This window comes from Rhinopithecus bieti, unplaced genomic scaffold, assembly GCF_001698545.2.
Source record: "Rhinopithecus bieti isolate Rb0 unplaced genomic scaffold, ASM169854v2 scaffold_22522, whole genome shotgun sequence".
In the NCBI taxonomy this organism is placed as follows: Eukaryota; Metazoa; Chordata; class Mammalia; order Primates; family Cercopithecidae; genus Rhinopithecus; species Rhinopithecus bieti.
This window is the reverse complement of record NW_016811454.1, coordinates 814850-831410: the sequence shown is the minus strand read 5'-3', so window position 1 is coordinate 831410 and position 16561 is coordinate 814850. Positions and strand designations below refer to the sequence as shown.

General features: G+C 39.3%; 1 protein-coding gene and 1 pseudogene across 1 annotated transcript in view; both read right to left on the bottom strand.

Moving 5' to 3' along the window:
- The window catches only part of DYTN (dystrotelin), a 67707-nt gene that overhangs the window by 31171 nt on the left and 19975 nt on the right, over positions 1 to 16561 (bottom strand). Inside the window, exons 8-9 of the mRNA XM_017893923.1 lie at positions 13951 to 14062; positions 12380 to 12528 (exon numbers count right to left, since the gene is read on the bottom strand). Of these exons, the coding sequence (XP_017749412.1) occupies positions 12380 to 12528; positions 13951 to 14062 (261 nt within the window). The remainder of the gene's footprint in view (positions 1 to 12379; positions 12529 to 13950; positions 14063 to 16561) is intronic.
- Positions 5544 to 8465, bottom strand: LOC108543425 (Down syndrome critical region protein 3 pseudogene; annotated as a pseudogene).

The window sequence follows — 16561 nt, the reverse complement described above, 5'->3', positions numbered from 1 at the left end:
CAGGTCACATGATGCCTCCAACTTTGTTCTTTTTGCTTAGGATTGTCTTGGGTGTATAGGTTCTTTTTTGGTTCCATATGAAATTTAAAGTAGTTTTTTCTAATTCTGTGAAGAATGTCAATGGTAGTTTGATGTAAATAGCTTTGAATCTATAAATTACTTTGGGCAGTATGGCTATTTTCATGATATTGGTTCTCCCTATTCATGAGGATGGACTATTTTACCATTTGTGTCCTCTCTTATTTCCTTGAGCAGTGGTTTGTAGTTCTCCTTGAAGAGGTCCTTCACATCTCTTGTTAGCTGTATTCCTAGGTATTTTATTCTCTTTGTAGCAATTGTGAATAGGAGTTCATTCATGATTTGGTTCTCTGCTTGTCTATTGTTGGTGTATAGGAATACTTGTGATTTTTGCACACTGATTTTGCACCATGAGACTTTGCTGAGGTTGCTTATCAGCTTGAGGAGTTTTGGGGCTGAGATGATGGGGTTTTCTAAATACAGAATCATGTCATCTGCAATCAGGGACAATTTGACTTCCTCTCTTCCTATCTGAATACCCTTTATTTCTTTCTCTTGCCTGATTGCCCTGGCCAGAACTTCTAATACTATATTGAACAGGAATGGTAAGAGGGGGCATGCTTGTCTTGTGCCAGTTTTCAAAGGGAATGCTTCCAGCTTTTGCCCATTCAGTATGATATTGTCTGTGGGTTTGTCACAAATAGCTCTTATTATTTTGAGAAACATTCCATCAATACCTAGTTTATTGAGAGTTTTTTAACATGAAGCGATGTTGAATTTTATTGAAGGCCTTTTCTACATCTGTTGAGATGATCATGTGGCTTTTGTCAGTGGTTCTGTTTATGTGATGGATTGTGTTTATTGCTTTGTGTATGTTGAACCATCCTTGCATCCCAGGGATGAAGTCAACTTGATTGTGGTAGATAAGTGTTTCGATGTGCTGCTGGATTCAGTTTGCCAGTATTTTATTGAGGATTTTTGCATTGATATTCATCGGGGATATTGGCCTGAAGTTTTCTTTTTTTTGTCGTGTCTCTGCCAGGTTTTGGTATCAGGATGATGCTGGCCTCATAAAATGAGTTAAGGAGGAGTCCCTGCTTTTCAATAGTTTGGAATAGTTTCAGAAGGAATGGGTACCAGCTCCTTTTTGTACCTCTGGTAGAATTCGGATGTGAATCTGTCTAGTCCTGGACTTTTTTGGTTGGTAGGCTATTAATTACTGCCTCAATTTAAGAACTTGTTATTGGTCTATTTAGGGATTTGACTTCTTCCTGGTTTAGTCTTGGAAAGGGTGTGTGTGTCCAGTAATTTTCCATGTTTTCTAGATTTTCTAGTTTATTTGCCTAGAGGTGTTTATAGCATTCTCTGATGGTAGATAGTATTTCTGTGGGATCGGTAGTGTATCCCCTGTCTCATTTTTTATTGTGTCTATTTGATTATTCTTTATTTTCTTCGTTATTAGTCTAGCCAGTGGTCTATCTATTTTGTTAATTTTTTTCAAATTAATCCAGCTCCTGGATTCACTGACTTTTCAAGGGTAAAAGGTCAATTCTTATTTGACCTAGCAGTGGCATTTGACAGTAGAACACCATGCCTTCATCCTTGAACACTTTCTTCACCTGTCTTCCAGGATTCCTCACTTTCTTGGTTTTCTTCCCTCTCCATTCTTTACTCTTTCTCAGTCTCCCTTGCTGGTTTTTCTTCTCTGCAGCTTTGTAAAGGGAGTGTCACAGGGCTCAGTCGTTGATCCTCTTCTCTTTCTCTTCTACGTTCTCTCTTTGGTGATCTCATATAATCTCATGACTTTAAAAACCATTAACATGCCAACAACCCGCAAATTGGTATCTCCAGTACAGACCCTTTTTTCCAAGTTCCAGATATGACTAGTCAGCTGCTTGGTCAATATCTCCCCAGGGACATCTCAGAGACTTTTCAATCTTAGTGTGTCCCAAACTGGACTCCTGATTTCCCCCACAAACCTTCTCCACCTGTAGCCTCCCCATCTTGGTTGATGGCAATCTTATTCTTCTACTTACTATAGAACGACCATGACAATACAATTTAGTGCAAATGCAAGAATAGACACATAGATCTAAGGATGAGAATATAAGTTCTATTAATCCAAGCATACAAGGGAAGCTAATACATGAGAAAGCTGTCATTTTAATTAAGTGGGAAAAAGATCACATAATTGGCTAAAAGATCACATAATTCCTCACCCCAGGAAAAAAAGTAAAGTTAGACCCTTGCTAAAATAAATTCCAAACAGATTGAAATTATACATTACAATTTGTAATAGAAATATTGGAAAAAATTTAGGAAAATGTTTATAGAACCTTGCTTTTAACTCTTGGCCCTCTTTAGTCTATTCTCAACATAGCAACCAGACTGAGAGTTTTGAAACCTCAGTTAGATTCTCTACTCACAATCCTCCAATGTTTCCCCAGAGTAAAAGCCCAAGTCCTTACACTGGCCTTCCATCTGCCCCTACTTTCTCACCTCTTCTTTTTTCTTTTTGTTTTTGAGATGGAGTCTTGCTCTGTCACCCAGGCTGGAGTGCAGTGGCTCTATCTTGGCTCACTGCAACCTCCGCCTCCCAGGTTCAAGTGATTCTCCTGCCTCAGCCTCCCAAGTAGCTGGGATTACTGGTACATGCCACCACGCCTGGCTAATTTTTGTATTTTCAGCAGAGACAGGGTTTTACCATGTTGGCCATGCTGGTATCCAATTCCTGGCCCCATGTGATTTGCCCACCTTGGCCTCCTGAAGTGCTGGGATTACAGGCATGAGCCACCACACCCCACCTTATTTCTTCTCTTATTACTCTCATTCCTCATCCCACTCAACCATGCTAGCCCCCTTGCTGTTCTTTGGATCCATTAAAGTTAATGGCAAAAACCACAATTACTTTTGCACCAACCTAAGACCAAGCATGCTCCCACTTGGCGCTGGCTGTCTCCTCAGTTTGCAGTGTGCTTCTCTTACTCCCTCATTTCCTTCAAAACTTTGATCAAATATCACCTCTCACTGAGGCCCACTATAACCACCATATTTAAATTTGCTACCAACTCTCCAAGTCTTTATTTTTCTTATCTGCTTCTCCTTTTTTGAACTTTAATACTTAAATATTTTAACGTATGATATAATTCCCTTATACACCATTGTCGTTTGTTTGGTCCTCACTAGGATGCAAACTCCAAGACAGCAGAAATCCTTCTCTCTTTTTCTTCATTGATGTAGCCCAAGTGCCTATAACAGCGTTCAATACATTTATTGAATAAATATTTTTCAGTGTATTTTCTGAAAATTCTGTAGCCATTTGTTCTACCAGATTTCAAGAACATCTATGTTCTTCCCTCCTCACCAGCAAAGGGTGTTGCCATTCATTTTAATCTTTGTCTTTTCGATAAGTAAAACGATGATATGTCATTGTTGCAATTTTCTTTTTTCTGTTTCAGATAGGGTCTTGCTCTGTCACCCAGGCTGGAGTGCAGTGGCACTATCATGGCTCACTGCAGCATTGGCCCCCTGGACTCAACCGATCCTCCTACCTCCCAAGTAGCTCAGGCCACAGGTGCACACCACCACACCCAGCTAATTTTAAAATTATTTGTAGAGATGGGTCTCCCTATGTTGCCCATGCTGGTATCAAATTCCTGGCCTCAAGTGATCCTCCTTAACTTTGGGAGGCAGAACTTTCAGCCTCCCAAAGTTCTGGGATCACAGGCGTGAGCCTAGCCTATTTGCCTTTTTTCTAACCAATAGAGAGGTTGAACGTCTTTTTGGGTGTCTAAGGGCCATTTGGAACTCTTCTTCTGTGATTGCCTATTTATGTATTTTGTGTATTTTCCTCTTCACTCACCTCTTCTTCCCCATTTTCTTTTCTTCTTGAGTTTTAGTTTTTTTCTTAGAAAGTATGGCTTCTTTATTTTCTGCTACTCAGTTTGAACACATCATCAAATACAGATAGTTATTAATGTCATATGAGCATAAAAGAAGATTTATAAACCAGAAATGTATTTTCTGAGAAGCAACTTGCAAATGACTCAGATAATAAGTTTTATCAGTTTAATTGAAGTCCTAAGATAAAGCATTGCCTAAATCAGGTTTGTTTACCCTCAGCATTGAAGGCATATAATGTAGGGAGCATTACAGATCACCAAATGCTGTTACAGGACAATGGAAGTACAGCCTGGGAGGCTTCAGCCTGAGCCTGCCTTGCCCAAGCCTGCCCAAAAGGGCGACTATGAAGGAAGGGCGATTACTGTGCAAAGTAGCATGGCTTATTTATTTATTTATTTATTATTTTTGAGATATTTTCACCCAGGCTGGAGTGAGTACAGCAGTGCAATCGCGGCTTACTGTAGCCTCGACCTACTGGGCTCAAGCAATCCTCCCATCTCAGTCACCTGAATAGTGGGAACCACAGGCATGCACCACCATGCCCAAATAATTTTTAATTTTTTCTGTAGAGACAGTATCTCCCTATGTTGCCCAGGCTGGTCTCGAATTCCTGGGGTCAAGCAATCCTCCCATTTCTGCCCCCCAAAGTACTGAGATTATCGGCATGAGCCACTTAGCCTGGTCACATAGCTTATTTTTGAGATCCTGTTCATTGTGGACCAACAAAACAATGATAGGGTTTGAAGGAAGAAATGTTTTGCAACAGACTCATCACTGACTTTGAACCACAAAGGGAGACTAAGGAAACACTGGCTTCAAGTCAAAAAACCCTGGATCAAAACAGGTCCCTCAGGTGGGTGAGGGGCAAGCCAAGTTCATCAAGTCAGGGACATTTTCCTGGCACCACCCTGAGGAGAGGGGCCTTCACCAAGCCATCCTGGGCACGGGGCTCCTGCCATTCAGAACCCTCCCAATAGCAAAAGGAGCACACACTCATTTTTTCCCCTTACATAATTTTGCATTTAAATATATTCCCAGAAGATGGCAGCATGAGTTCTTATGACGTTCTTGAGGGTTCAGAAACACGCCAGCACCAGCCAAATCTCCTCACTCCTATAAGAGCAAGGGACACTTTTTTCTCAGTTGCCTAAAAATTTTGAAGTTATAGTGAAAATGTTATAAAAGAACTACAGAAATGGAGTGGGTAAAAAAAAAAAAAAAAAATAAAAAAAAAAAAAAAAATAAAAAAAAAAGCTACACATTTCCAGTGGATGCCACTTTGCATTCTTCCTTGGAGGGTACCTACAAACCTCATAAGCAATGCACCTGGCCACAGACCCTTTGCTGTGGGGAGTGCTCAACTACTTTCATTATTAGTGAGTCAGAGAGAAGTTTCCTTTTGTCCCCATGATCTTACTTTCCAGCACAGCTCCAACGGCTGTTGCAACAGGTTTTCTGTGCCTTTTTTGGTGCAAACACAGGGAGGTCATAGGAAACGTTTTCTGTGAAATGATCTTGCAAATAGCATTAAGAAATTCTGTTGAATTTCAAAGAAAAATCTGATTAAAGGTGCCTGTTGGAAGTAGAAGCCTCAAGGAAATGAGGAAGAAAATAATTGTAATTTAAGGAGTCCACTTCATTTCTGATACAGAATAATCACAAAAACAAGTATATACTGCTGGCTTTTGTTCCCCCATAAAAGATAACCAGTGGGATATCCATAAGTCCACTCCTGTATTCTGAGCTTCCCTCCTCCTAGGCTGAATCCTGCAGAGCTGCAATGGGAAGTCCTCCGTGACCAGGTGGTCAGCATGAAGATGCATGTCGATGGTGGCCTTATATTCCACTTTGAAGTTGGTCTTCAGCATAGGGCAGTAAACAGCCTGGAGAAGACCATGTATATAGGGACAGAGAGGCCCCTACAAATGTCCCCATGGCCATCTGAATATATGGAATCTCTGTGGCACGATGGGCATAGCTTTTTGCACACCCACAGGTCTCCACCTGCACCAGCTGCAGCCCCATGCCTTTCTACCACCAGCTCTCCTGTAAGCAGCTGCACGATGACACAGTTCATTGAGTTGAGGTGTTCTCGGATGAGAAATCTAGAGAGCAAGGCTCTCTTTGATATTCTGTAAGGTTGCAGGTGTAATCTGTGAAGTCCACAGGACTTGGAGTCAACTTCCCCTCCTGAGGAGCAGAGTGGATGGTAAATTCACCAGCCTTTGTCAAGTCCTTGGTCAACAGAGACTACCTCACGTCACAGCACAGTGTATACTGAATGTCTGATAATAAGTCTCATACAGAGTTTTGTTACCCTTCACATACAGAAGAAATGCCAAATAAATTTGTTTTGCCATCGGGAAATTTCCCTGGCTTCATCCTTTCTATGGCACTGTTGATAATCTGGATAGGTTTAATGGAATTATAAAAAGCTTCAAACACACCCACGCTTTTGGCACTGAGCAGGGGGATTGCAATTCCTTCCGTTGTCAAAGACATTACTCGACGTGGGACTGAATCCTTACAAGATATGACCACCACACTGGAGAGTATTTCTCCAGCATGAGAAACTATTTGCTCTTCCATCTTGATGGCCAGGGAGGTCCCTGTTTTGAATTCTCCACAGCAGCCAACACTTCTGGCCTCACATCAAGATTTTCTTATCAATTTTCAGGGACCCTTTTGATAGCATCATTTGTCTTATTACCGAAAATATTTTTCTAAGTCTAGGGCTAATTTTTAATTTTGTTTATAGTATCATTTACCATAGCAAAATGTTTAAAATTGCATGCTATCATATACATCTGTTTATTCCTTCATAATGTTTTGTTTTTCTCTCTTCCTTAGGAGATGTTCTGCTATTCTCTAATATTTATTTTAAATTCTTTTTACATTTAAATTTCAATCAATTTGGAATGTATTTAAGTATATGGTGCAAAATAAGGGCCAATTTTCCTTTCAAATGGATAGCCAATTATGCATTGTTTTTCCATGAATTGAAATATCACCTTTATCACATATTAGGTTTATCCCATATATGTTTACATCAGTTATTATATTTTGTATTCTCATCCTTAGACCTACGTGTTCACTCCTGTTTTATACTATATTATTTGGTCATAGTAGTTTTGTAGTAAGTGTTAATATTTGTTATATTAGTATCTGTTCTTCAGATATTAACATCCCTTCTCATTATTCTTCAGTTTCATAATTTTACTATTCTTGTACAACTATTCTTCCAACATACCTTCAAAATTATTTTATCCTATTTAGAAAACATTGTGATTCTATCTGGAAATGCATTTAATTTAAATATAGTAGATTCTCATTATTCACAGTACTTATGCTCTATAAGGCCACCATGAACACTGAATTAGGAAATACTGAACCCATTGCTCCTAGAGGAAATACAAAGTTAGGTTCCTACAAGCCTCTGGCCACAATATTTTTGTCAACCAATCAATGCACAACCTTGTTTTATGTGTTTCTGTATAAAGACACTTTTAAAATACATATTGTTGATTCATTAGCATTAAATTCATGGTCAGCAGCAATATAAATCATACCTGAATGAGCTTATTTAACACGTGTATTTTTTCATCAAGGCACATCGCAGCCTTGCTGTACTTAGGAATACTAGATAGCAATTTAGTACCATGCTTTGGGGCCATTTGCAAAAGTAAAATTGCCAACGAAAAGCACAGATATGCAAATATCATGACACAAAATAGACACAAAAAGGACACTTGCTTATAGTACGAGGGCTGAAACAGTGACACAGAGCACTATCCCGTTTGACCTCAGCTGGGAACATGTGCATCAGGCAACTCAAAAATTTTTCGCCACTCTGCTCATGTCTGCAAAAACTGAAAAGCACCATGATTGTTAATTTTAGGGTTACAAATAAATTTTGCAAACAGGCAAATTTGTAAGTATTGAAGCAAATAACAAAATCAACTATTAATTTTGGAGCAGGTACATTCTTACGCTAGTCTTCTCATTTAGGAATTTGGTATTTTTTCCTTTTGGTCAGGACTTGTTTTCTGTACTCAATAAAATACTATACTTTTATTTAGGTCTTGTATCTTTTTTGTTAAACTTTTGTAGTTTCTTTTAAAATAATTTTACATGTATTTTGAATGAGGTTTTATAAAATTTCTAGCTGGTTATTGCTAGTACAGTGAAGAATTTTGTATATGTTTATTTTATTTTCTGCCATCATTTGAAGTCTATTAATTCTAGTAATTTTGCTAGAGTTACTTGGGGTTTCTTGGTAATTCACAATTAAATTAGCTACAAAGAGAAGTACTTCTGTTATTTTCAGCATTTTATTTTCTTTTAACTATATTTTCAAGAACTTCCTGAAATATTTCATAAGACTGATGATATTTGGCATCTAACTTTCAATTCTAGTTTTGTAAATGAAAGTATTCTCAGTGCAAACTAGCATATGTAAAGTAAATAAAACCACATCAAAAGGGAGAAGGCTTATTACCATGCAGATTATTTGCTGAATCATTGAATGAATTCAATATTATCATTTGGCAATAACCATTAATCTCTTAGAAGATGGTCAGTGCTAGTGTGCCAACATAATAGATATCAAAGATGTGTTTTTTACTATTATTACATTGTGATTTAGTAATATTCCACATTCTTTTCTCCTAGATCAGCCACAAATCAGAATTTCTGAACTCATCAAAGTCTAGGGTACACTGAAAATTATTACATAAGAATGTTATTTTGGGGAACAACTCTATTGTACTTGGGGTGGACAGAGTACAACACATTGACATTTAGAGAACCTTGGCTTTGTACAGCCCTTGCAATTCCCTTTCCTCATCTCACCTCCGGAAATACTACTCTGGGAGTAGAGAGGAGAGGTTATCCCAGTTAACAGGCAAAGAAACTGAGCCATAGAAAAGTGAAGTGACTTCCTCATGCCCACACATATGGTTAGTTGAGGGCAAGGCTTCTGTCTCTGTTCCAGGTTCAGTCAAACTTCATTACCTTGTTCCAACACTCCTTGACTCTTTCCCACTACATTCTAAAAGAGCTCATGGTTCACCTTATCTATCCATCCATCAATCCCTCCATCATGCACCATACATTTTATTATTCATTCAGTCGGTCTGTTATTCAACAAATATTTATTGCGCATTTATCGTATTCAGACATTATAGATGCTGGCAATACAACTGGAAACAGTGGACATTCCCCCCCTCATAGAGCTTACATTATAGAGAAGGGCACAGCAATAAATAATAAATAAGTAAGACAGAGGATGTCAGAGGGTGATGAAGTGCTCTGAAGAAAAATAAAGCCAGCAAGGATAACTGGGAGTGCCAGAGTGAGGACAGGGGTTGAATGGTAAATGGTTGTCAGGAAAGACCTGCAGGATGAGCCTGCATTTGAGCAAAGACCTCGGTGGGTCTTTGGGAGGTGAGCAGCCAAGCCATACAGGGAGGTGATCTAGGGGTGCCAATCCCCTGAGGTGGCAGCATGCCTGGTATATTCATGGAGCAGCAAGGAGAGCTGTGAGGCTGAAGCAGAACAAGTCAGGGAGAGGTGCAGAGGAGGACCAAGAGCTGGTGGGGAACAGCGTTTATAGGGCCAGGCTAAAGGCCACTGGAAGGACTGTGGCTTTCTTGGAAGAGGGAAAGCCACAAAAAAGTTTGTGCAGAGGAGTGACATGATCTGGCCAAAATTTGAAAAGTGTCATCCTGCCTGTGGCACCAGGATTAGACCATGGGGAGACCAAGGAGGAAGCAGGGGAACCAGTTAGGAGGTCATGTGACAATGCGGGAGAAAGGGACCACTAAGGTGGTGGCAGTGGAAATAGAAAGACTCACTCAGAGTTCAAATCTATTTTGAAGGTACAACCAACAAGATTTGCTGATGGATTGAATGGTTTGCATGACTTTATGAGCTAGGTGGTAGAGTTGCAAGAGGGAGTGAAATCAGGTTCCTTGATGGAGCTTTTAGCAAAATGAGAAGGCAGACAGTAATCAGATAGTTAGATAAATAAATGTATAGTTACAAACTATGACAAATCCTTTATAAAATAAAGGTGTAAGTCTTAAGGGTGGGATAGATCTGGCTTAGTCATGTGTGGGGCAGAATCAGGGCTGGAACACAGAGAACTGTGGAGGAGGAATGAAGCTGGAGAGATTAGCATGGTGGACCAAAAGGACCAAGACTAAGTCATGTTACAACTTTTCATTTTAGCCTAAAATAATGGGAAAATGATGGAGGAATCTGATTTAAGGAAGGCACGAGGGTTTGGAGGGGATGAGTGCATGAGACGTGCTGTCATGTTTGTCAAAAATGTGTAAAAGATCAGTCTGGCTTCAGTAGCCAAAAGAAATGCAAATAAGAGTATGGAGACTGAGCACAGTGGCTCACATCTGTAATCCTAGCACTTTGGGAGGCCAAGATGGGCAGATCACTTGAGGTCAGGAGATCAAGACCAGCCGGGCCAATATGGTGAAACCCTGTCTCTACTAAAAATACAAAAATTAGTCGGGTGTGGTGGCGTGCACCTGTAATCCCAGCTGCTCAGGAGGCTGAGGCAGGAGAATCGCTTGAACCCGGGAGGGAGAGGTTGCAGTGAGCCAAGTGGCGCCATTGCACTCCAGCCTGAGCATTGCAGCTAGACTCCATCTCAAAAAAAAAAAAAAAGAAAAGAAAAGAAAAGAAAAAAAAAGAGTATGGATCTTTGTGATGTGACTATGGGAATATAGAAATTTAGGCAAGATCTCAAGTAGCCAATATATACAGATGATTAACATTTTATCAGTACTTTCCTAGTGAAAGGTGAAAATAGCTGGCTTTAAGAATAAAGATAAACTGGAACCTGATATCTTTGCTTTTATTTTCAAATTTAAATTCTATGTGCAAAATTAAAGATATACATCAAGATGATATCCAAATTCTCTAACTTTAATCATATATTGATAACAACCTGATAGGTAAATGTGACATAGGAATAATAGATAGCATCTAATTGTGAGGTCATTGTGTACTTTATCCTTTAAAGAGTCATAAAAACATATTTTAAAATACAGCAATCTTTAAAGCAACAAAATGACCACAGAAATAGGGGTCTGGGACTGAAATGGAGATTTGCTGCTGGATGTCTGAGAAAAGTTTAGAGAATTACAAAAGAAATTAACAAATGAATACCAATCTGACTTAAACTAGTCTACTCTTATACTCCCGGTAGGCAAAATGGAAGTGAATAAATATTTCTTTTTCTCAAAAGTATGATGAGGCTGGGCATGGTGGCTCGTACCTGTAATCTCAACACTTTGGGAGGCTGAAGTGCGACATTACTCGAGGCCAGGAGTTTGAGGACCCCACTGAGTAACACAGTGAGACCCCATCTCTATAAAAAACAAATATAAAAATTCAACGCGAGCATGGTGGTGTGTGCCTGGGAGGCTGAGGTGGGAGAATCGCTTAGGCCCAAAAGTCCAAGGCTGCAGTAAGCTATGATCATGCCACTGCACTCCAGCCTGGGCGACAGAGTGAGATCTTGACTCAAAAAAAAAAAAACAAAAAAAAAAGTGTTTCCTTTGTCTTCTGCTATTTTAAATTACAAAGAAGTGGCTACTTCAAAATGAAAGTCACAAAACCTTTTAAAAGTCATCTTTAGGTTGGTGATCAGGTATGTGATGCATATACTGGAAGTGGCAGGCTGTGCCCCTCTGGAGCACAATTTGGCATTCAACATTTTGAGGATTAACCAAGTTTGCAATTTTTTATTCAATGATTTTCACTGAATGAGTTTTCCCTTAATAAAAACATAAAAATAATCAGATAAATGTATGCATAGGGATGTTGACTCTAGAATTTTGGGGGACAACATTTGGAAATAGCCAAATGTTCAATAATGTATTGCTTTTGAATTGTGGCATTTTCTTACAAGGAAGAGAGTAACGCCGTTAAAAGCGATGTTTTGGGAACTAAGAATGAAAAATTGTATCTATAGCATAATTCCTGTTTTGGTTAATCCCTGTTTCACACTAAAATGTGAATAGCACTCATCTGTCAGTGGTGGAAGGCTGAGTGTCTTTCTTTTCCTTTTTTTTTTTTTTTAATAAAGTATTAATTCTGGATTAGGCATCCAAAAGCAAACCAGCAAAAACTAGGAATATAACAAAGTTATTCAAATATTCTAATATTAAATATCTTCTTTGTCTTTCTGATGGTTTCAGTTGTAGAAATAACTCTGAACATCTGGATGAGTCACCAAAAGATCTTGTGGCCTCTTAGTTCTACTTTGAAATTAAAGGCCCTTTTTAGAGGAAAAAAATATCTGAAGTCCATCCCTCACCTGCCTCCTGCCTTGTCTAGGACCTTCAGCATTAGACAGATTGCTGACTGGTTACCATAACACCCAGGGCCCTGGTCGGCTACTCTGCGGGACCGGCCGATCCTCGCAGCCACTCACCTGGCCTGTGCATGGTGAGGTACACCCTTTGGATTCACCTGGTCCAGCAGCTGCTGCCTTCTCGCCGCTTCTTTCTTCCTACAGCGCCCCTGAAAAAGGTTGTTTCTGAGGGTCCTGAAGAGAAGTTTTGTATTCTGCATCGCTGACATCTGCTGAAAGAACCAGCATTTTTAAAAAGTGTCAGATCAGTCTATGTATGGTCTTCTTTCCTTACTTGGGTGGACTGGCCACCATGAAAGTTTTTGGAATTATTTATCTTAAGTCCTCAGGAAAATAATCTTACCTCCTTCTTGTCCCTGAATTTCTTCACATTCTCATAGAGATAGCATAAGTCTCCAAATTAAATACCCCAACCCCCTCAATAAGTCCTCTTCCTTAGAGTAACCCAGCCATTTGGCATTCTACACCTAGAGGAGGGCATCAAAGAGGATTAAGCCTGTGGTTGCTCACATTTAGGATTGTAATAACTCGTGGGTTTATCTCCAGTGAAATACTCACACATTCCATTCTGTCTACAATTTCAGTGGACTCACAGGCCACCTGAAATCCATTTATTCACCCCAAGTTAAGAACCTCTGCCAAAAGGAAGCAAAGAAGGGATGAGATGTCTCATTTTAAGGGTTTCAGCACTTGAAATTTAAAGCATAATAACAAAGTGGCCACATGGTGTCACTCTAACATCAACAAATCCAAGACTTTTAGCCATAGGAAGGTAGATCCTAGGCCAGTGAACCTGAGGACCTGGGTAAGGAAATGCCCACTGGAAATTATTTGGCAAGATTCAGGCACTTGACCTTTGCGGGCCATTCATGTAAAGGAGAGAGGGAGGGAAAACTATCCTTGGCAAAGTTAATTAATCAACATCCTTCGCTATTGTGGTATTTGAGGGGGTTGCCATCTGTGTGAAGAAACTTACTCACTGGAATTTAGTAATGAAAAGAAAATGTTCTTTCTGGGAAAAAATAGAATGCTTTTTGCTTAAAATGTACTATGCTATTTCTCTTCTTACAAAGAACTGAATTCACTTGCTAGGTATTTCTAATTTTAAAAAATTTGAAAGGCAGCTGTGAAGTTTTAGCTCTATACTTTTTCAGTCAACATTGAGATAATAATCTTTCTTTTTTCCTAAAGAAGAAATAATTGAAATTTAGGGTTCAGGAAAAGACATGTTAAAAAAGAAAATTCTCCAAAATATGTTAGTAACTAGAAGTCTTGCTGCATCATTTTTGCCACACCAGAGCCCATCTCTTTTCCATCTGTACTCATTTCCAAAGCTTCTCCCTCTAACTCTTCACTGACATTTTCTAGTCCAGAGTATCTGATCAATTACTGTAGACTGAACTCTGGACTTTTCTTGTGCCCAAAAACTTTCATTGAGATGTACAACGTGAAGAAAGCATACTTATATTGAGAGATATTTAAGGTGGAGTTTGCCACTTGCTTAGTCTTAAATATTGTAATGTATGACAGGAGCAGAATCTGTGGTTTCACTGGAGGGAAAGATTTTTTCACAGCAATAGCTTATACTGAATTGATTAATGAATAGTTTAGTATGTGACATTAAATATTACCTGAACACAGTGCTCAACGACAGGATGAGACTTCTGATGGGACTTGCTGTGAAGACCAGATAAGAAACACATCTGGCAGATGTCGAAGTTGAGACACTTCAGACAGCGGTATCTGCCAATTAAAATAGAAGCATAGCTTACATCACTGGTAGATGAGAAAAAAAAATCCAGGTGGAGAATGAGCACCCTAAAATATACAGAAGATGTCCGAACTACCAAATCAGTGTAAAGTTTCTCCTAAACTATAGGATTATTAAATGACTCTAATGCATTTATTTACTCAAATAAATCTTCATTTTAAAGTATTTTCAAATGGCATTATATTAATGCCGCATACGCTATGGTATAGAGGTCTATTTCCCAAAATACGAAGTGCCTTCTACATGCAGGGTGCTGTGCACTACAACCTTTAGGATAAACCCTTAAATCTGCAGCCATGTTTTCTGCAGCTGCACAATGGACTCAAATGCTTTGAATTTAATAGCTAAGTTTAAAAAATAGATTTCAATAAAATCAAATTTTGGCTTTCCTTAAACTTTTGGAGGATATGATAATATTGGGCCTGTATTCCTGCATGGTGTTGGGGAAAATTAAGCCATAGATAACAGATTTAAAAATAAGCACTCATCATTTTATAGGAGTCTGTATGTAGGAAAGATGTAAGTGGAGGAGGGGAATTCCTCACCACACCCAAGTTTCTGGACCCATCAACATTGGAGATTTTTTCCTGATGAGAAATGACAACCTTAAATGCCTTTGTAGTCAGAAGGAGAGGAGAGAGTCTTGACACACTCTGGTTAGGAGGGGTGTCCCATAATACTCAGGAAACTATTGCGATGTTAGTGGGGAGCTAGTGAGACCTAGCAAACATCAGTTAGTAACTTTTAAGGATATTTGAGTGGGACCATGTTGTTTGTCTACAAAATAACAGGGAGCTATACATTTTTCCCCGATATGTAAATTCTCTTCTCTAACTGCAGTGTGTGAGGTATAAAGCTCTGTCCTCATATGGTGATAGTTGGTGAGAACCAGGCGGCAGCTACTCCTTTTAGACTGGACATACAGTTCTGAGCTAGCCATAGTCTCTACCTGTCCTATTTCCTTCATGTACACCACTTGCCTTGCCTCTGAAGCATCTGGGTTTTCAACCCCTATCTTAAAAGTTACAAAAAAGAAATATGACAAGATTCCAGTGCTCTTAAATTTCATATCTTGCGGCAAAACTTTGACATGGAAGGTTGAAACTTCCAGAATTAGGCAATGTGTGATTAAGTGCCCAATGAGAGGCATGGAGCAGAGGGTTATAGCAGGGAGGCAGAGGGAGAGCCCTATGGGCTGGTGTGGTCTGGAAAGTGAGACTCATGCTATACATGGAAAGCTGGGCTGGAGATTAAAGCAAAAGAAATCCCAAGTAGAAAGAAGAGGAGGAATAAGGCAACGAAGATTGGGATAAGTAAGAAGGGTTTAGAGGGCATTGAATCTATCAGACCTGCTAATTGCCCTGAATAACAGCAGGAAAAAACCTTGGAAAGCTTCTGAGGCCAGATGGCAGAAGGTTTGATGGTTTGATCCATGTCATTTAGAGGCAGAGCAAGAGAATGTAAATACCTTGAGATCGCCCCTCAGCTACCTTTGTTCACTGCTGTACTTCCAACCCTGAGTCCCATGGCAGGATATTAATAAATAGTGTGGGATGATATAATAGCAGCTAGCATTTTTGTGCGTGTTCTATGTGCAGGCAGTGTACATGTGTTGACCCAGTTAATCCCCATGGAAATTCTGTCAGGTATTCTCACAATTACTCTCATTCTGCAGATGAGGAAATGGAACTAAAGAGAGTTTATGTAACTTGCACAAAGTTACACAACTACTTAGTAAGTAGTAGAAGATTTTGAGTCCCAGGTTACTATCTGAATTGATGGCCTGCCATTTTAACCACTAGAATAGACCACACTATTCTAGAATAGACCACCACTCCTCAAGGCAGGAGCCCTGAGTTTGAATTCACGTACCATCATTACTACTTATAGCAGTTCTAATAGTTGAATTGGAAACTTAAGCTCACTTAAGTTTAGGAGAATGCCTGGTGCATGGTAGGTTTTTCAATGAACGTTAATTGAATGAAGTTGGATATATGACTTAGTTTCTTCAACTAAGGAAAAATGGAGCTAGCAAACCCTATCCTCCTGGCCTTGCAAAATTTTTGGAAAACTTTAAAAGTTGTTTAACATACATTAATGGGAAGACATTCACTTTTTCAACGAAGTGTACAACATAATAAACTATTGTTATAAGGATTATTTGATGAGCCATCCATGCTGGCTGCTTTATCAAGCATTAACTAGACGGCTGTGACTGGCTTATCTAGGATAATAAGCTGATCTATCCTTAAATTTGTTCCTCTGTGCTCTGCAACTACCTACAGGTGTATGAGAATGGTTATTGTGGGGGGTAATGAGATTGGCCCGTTGTTGATGTTTTTACCAATATAGAACCCAGGTTTTTCCCCAATTTCATTTCAACCTTCCATGGCTATCACAGAGCAAAAATGTCACATGTCCTTCCAGAATTTAAATCTTGGATTAGGGCCACTCTATGGTCTTTGCACCTT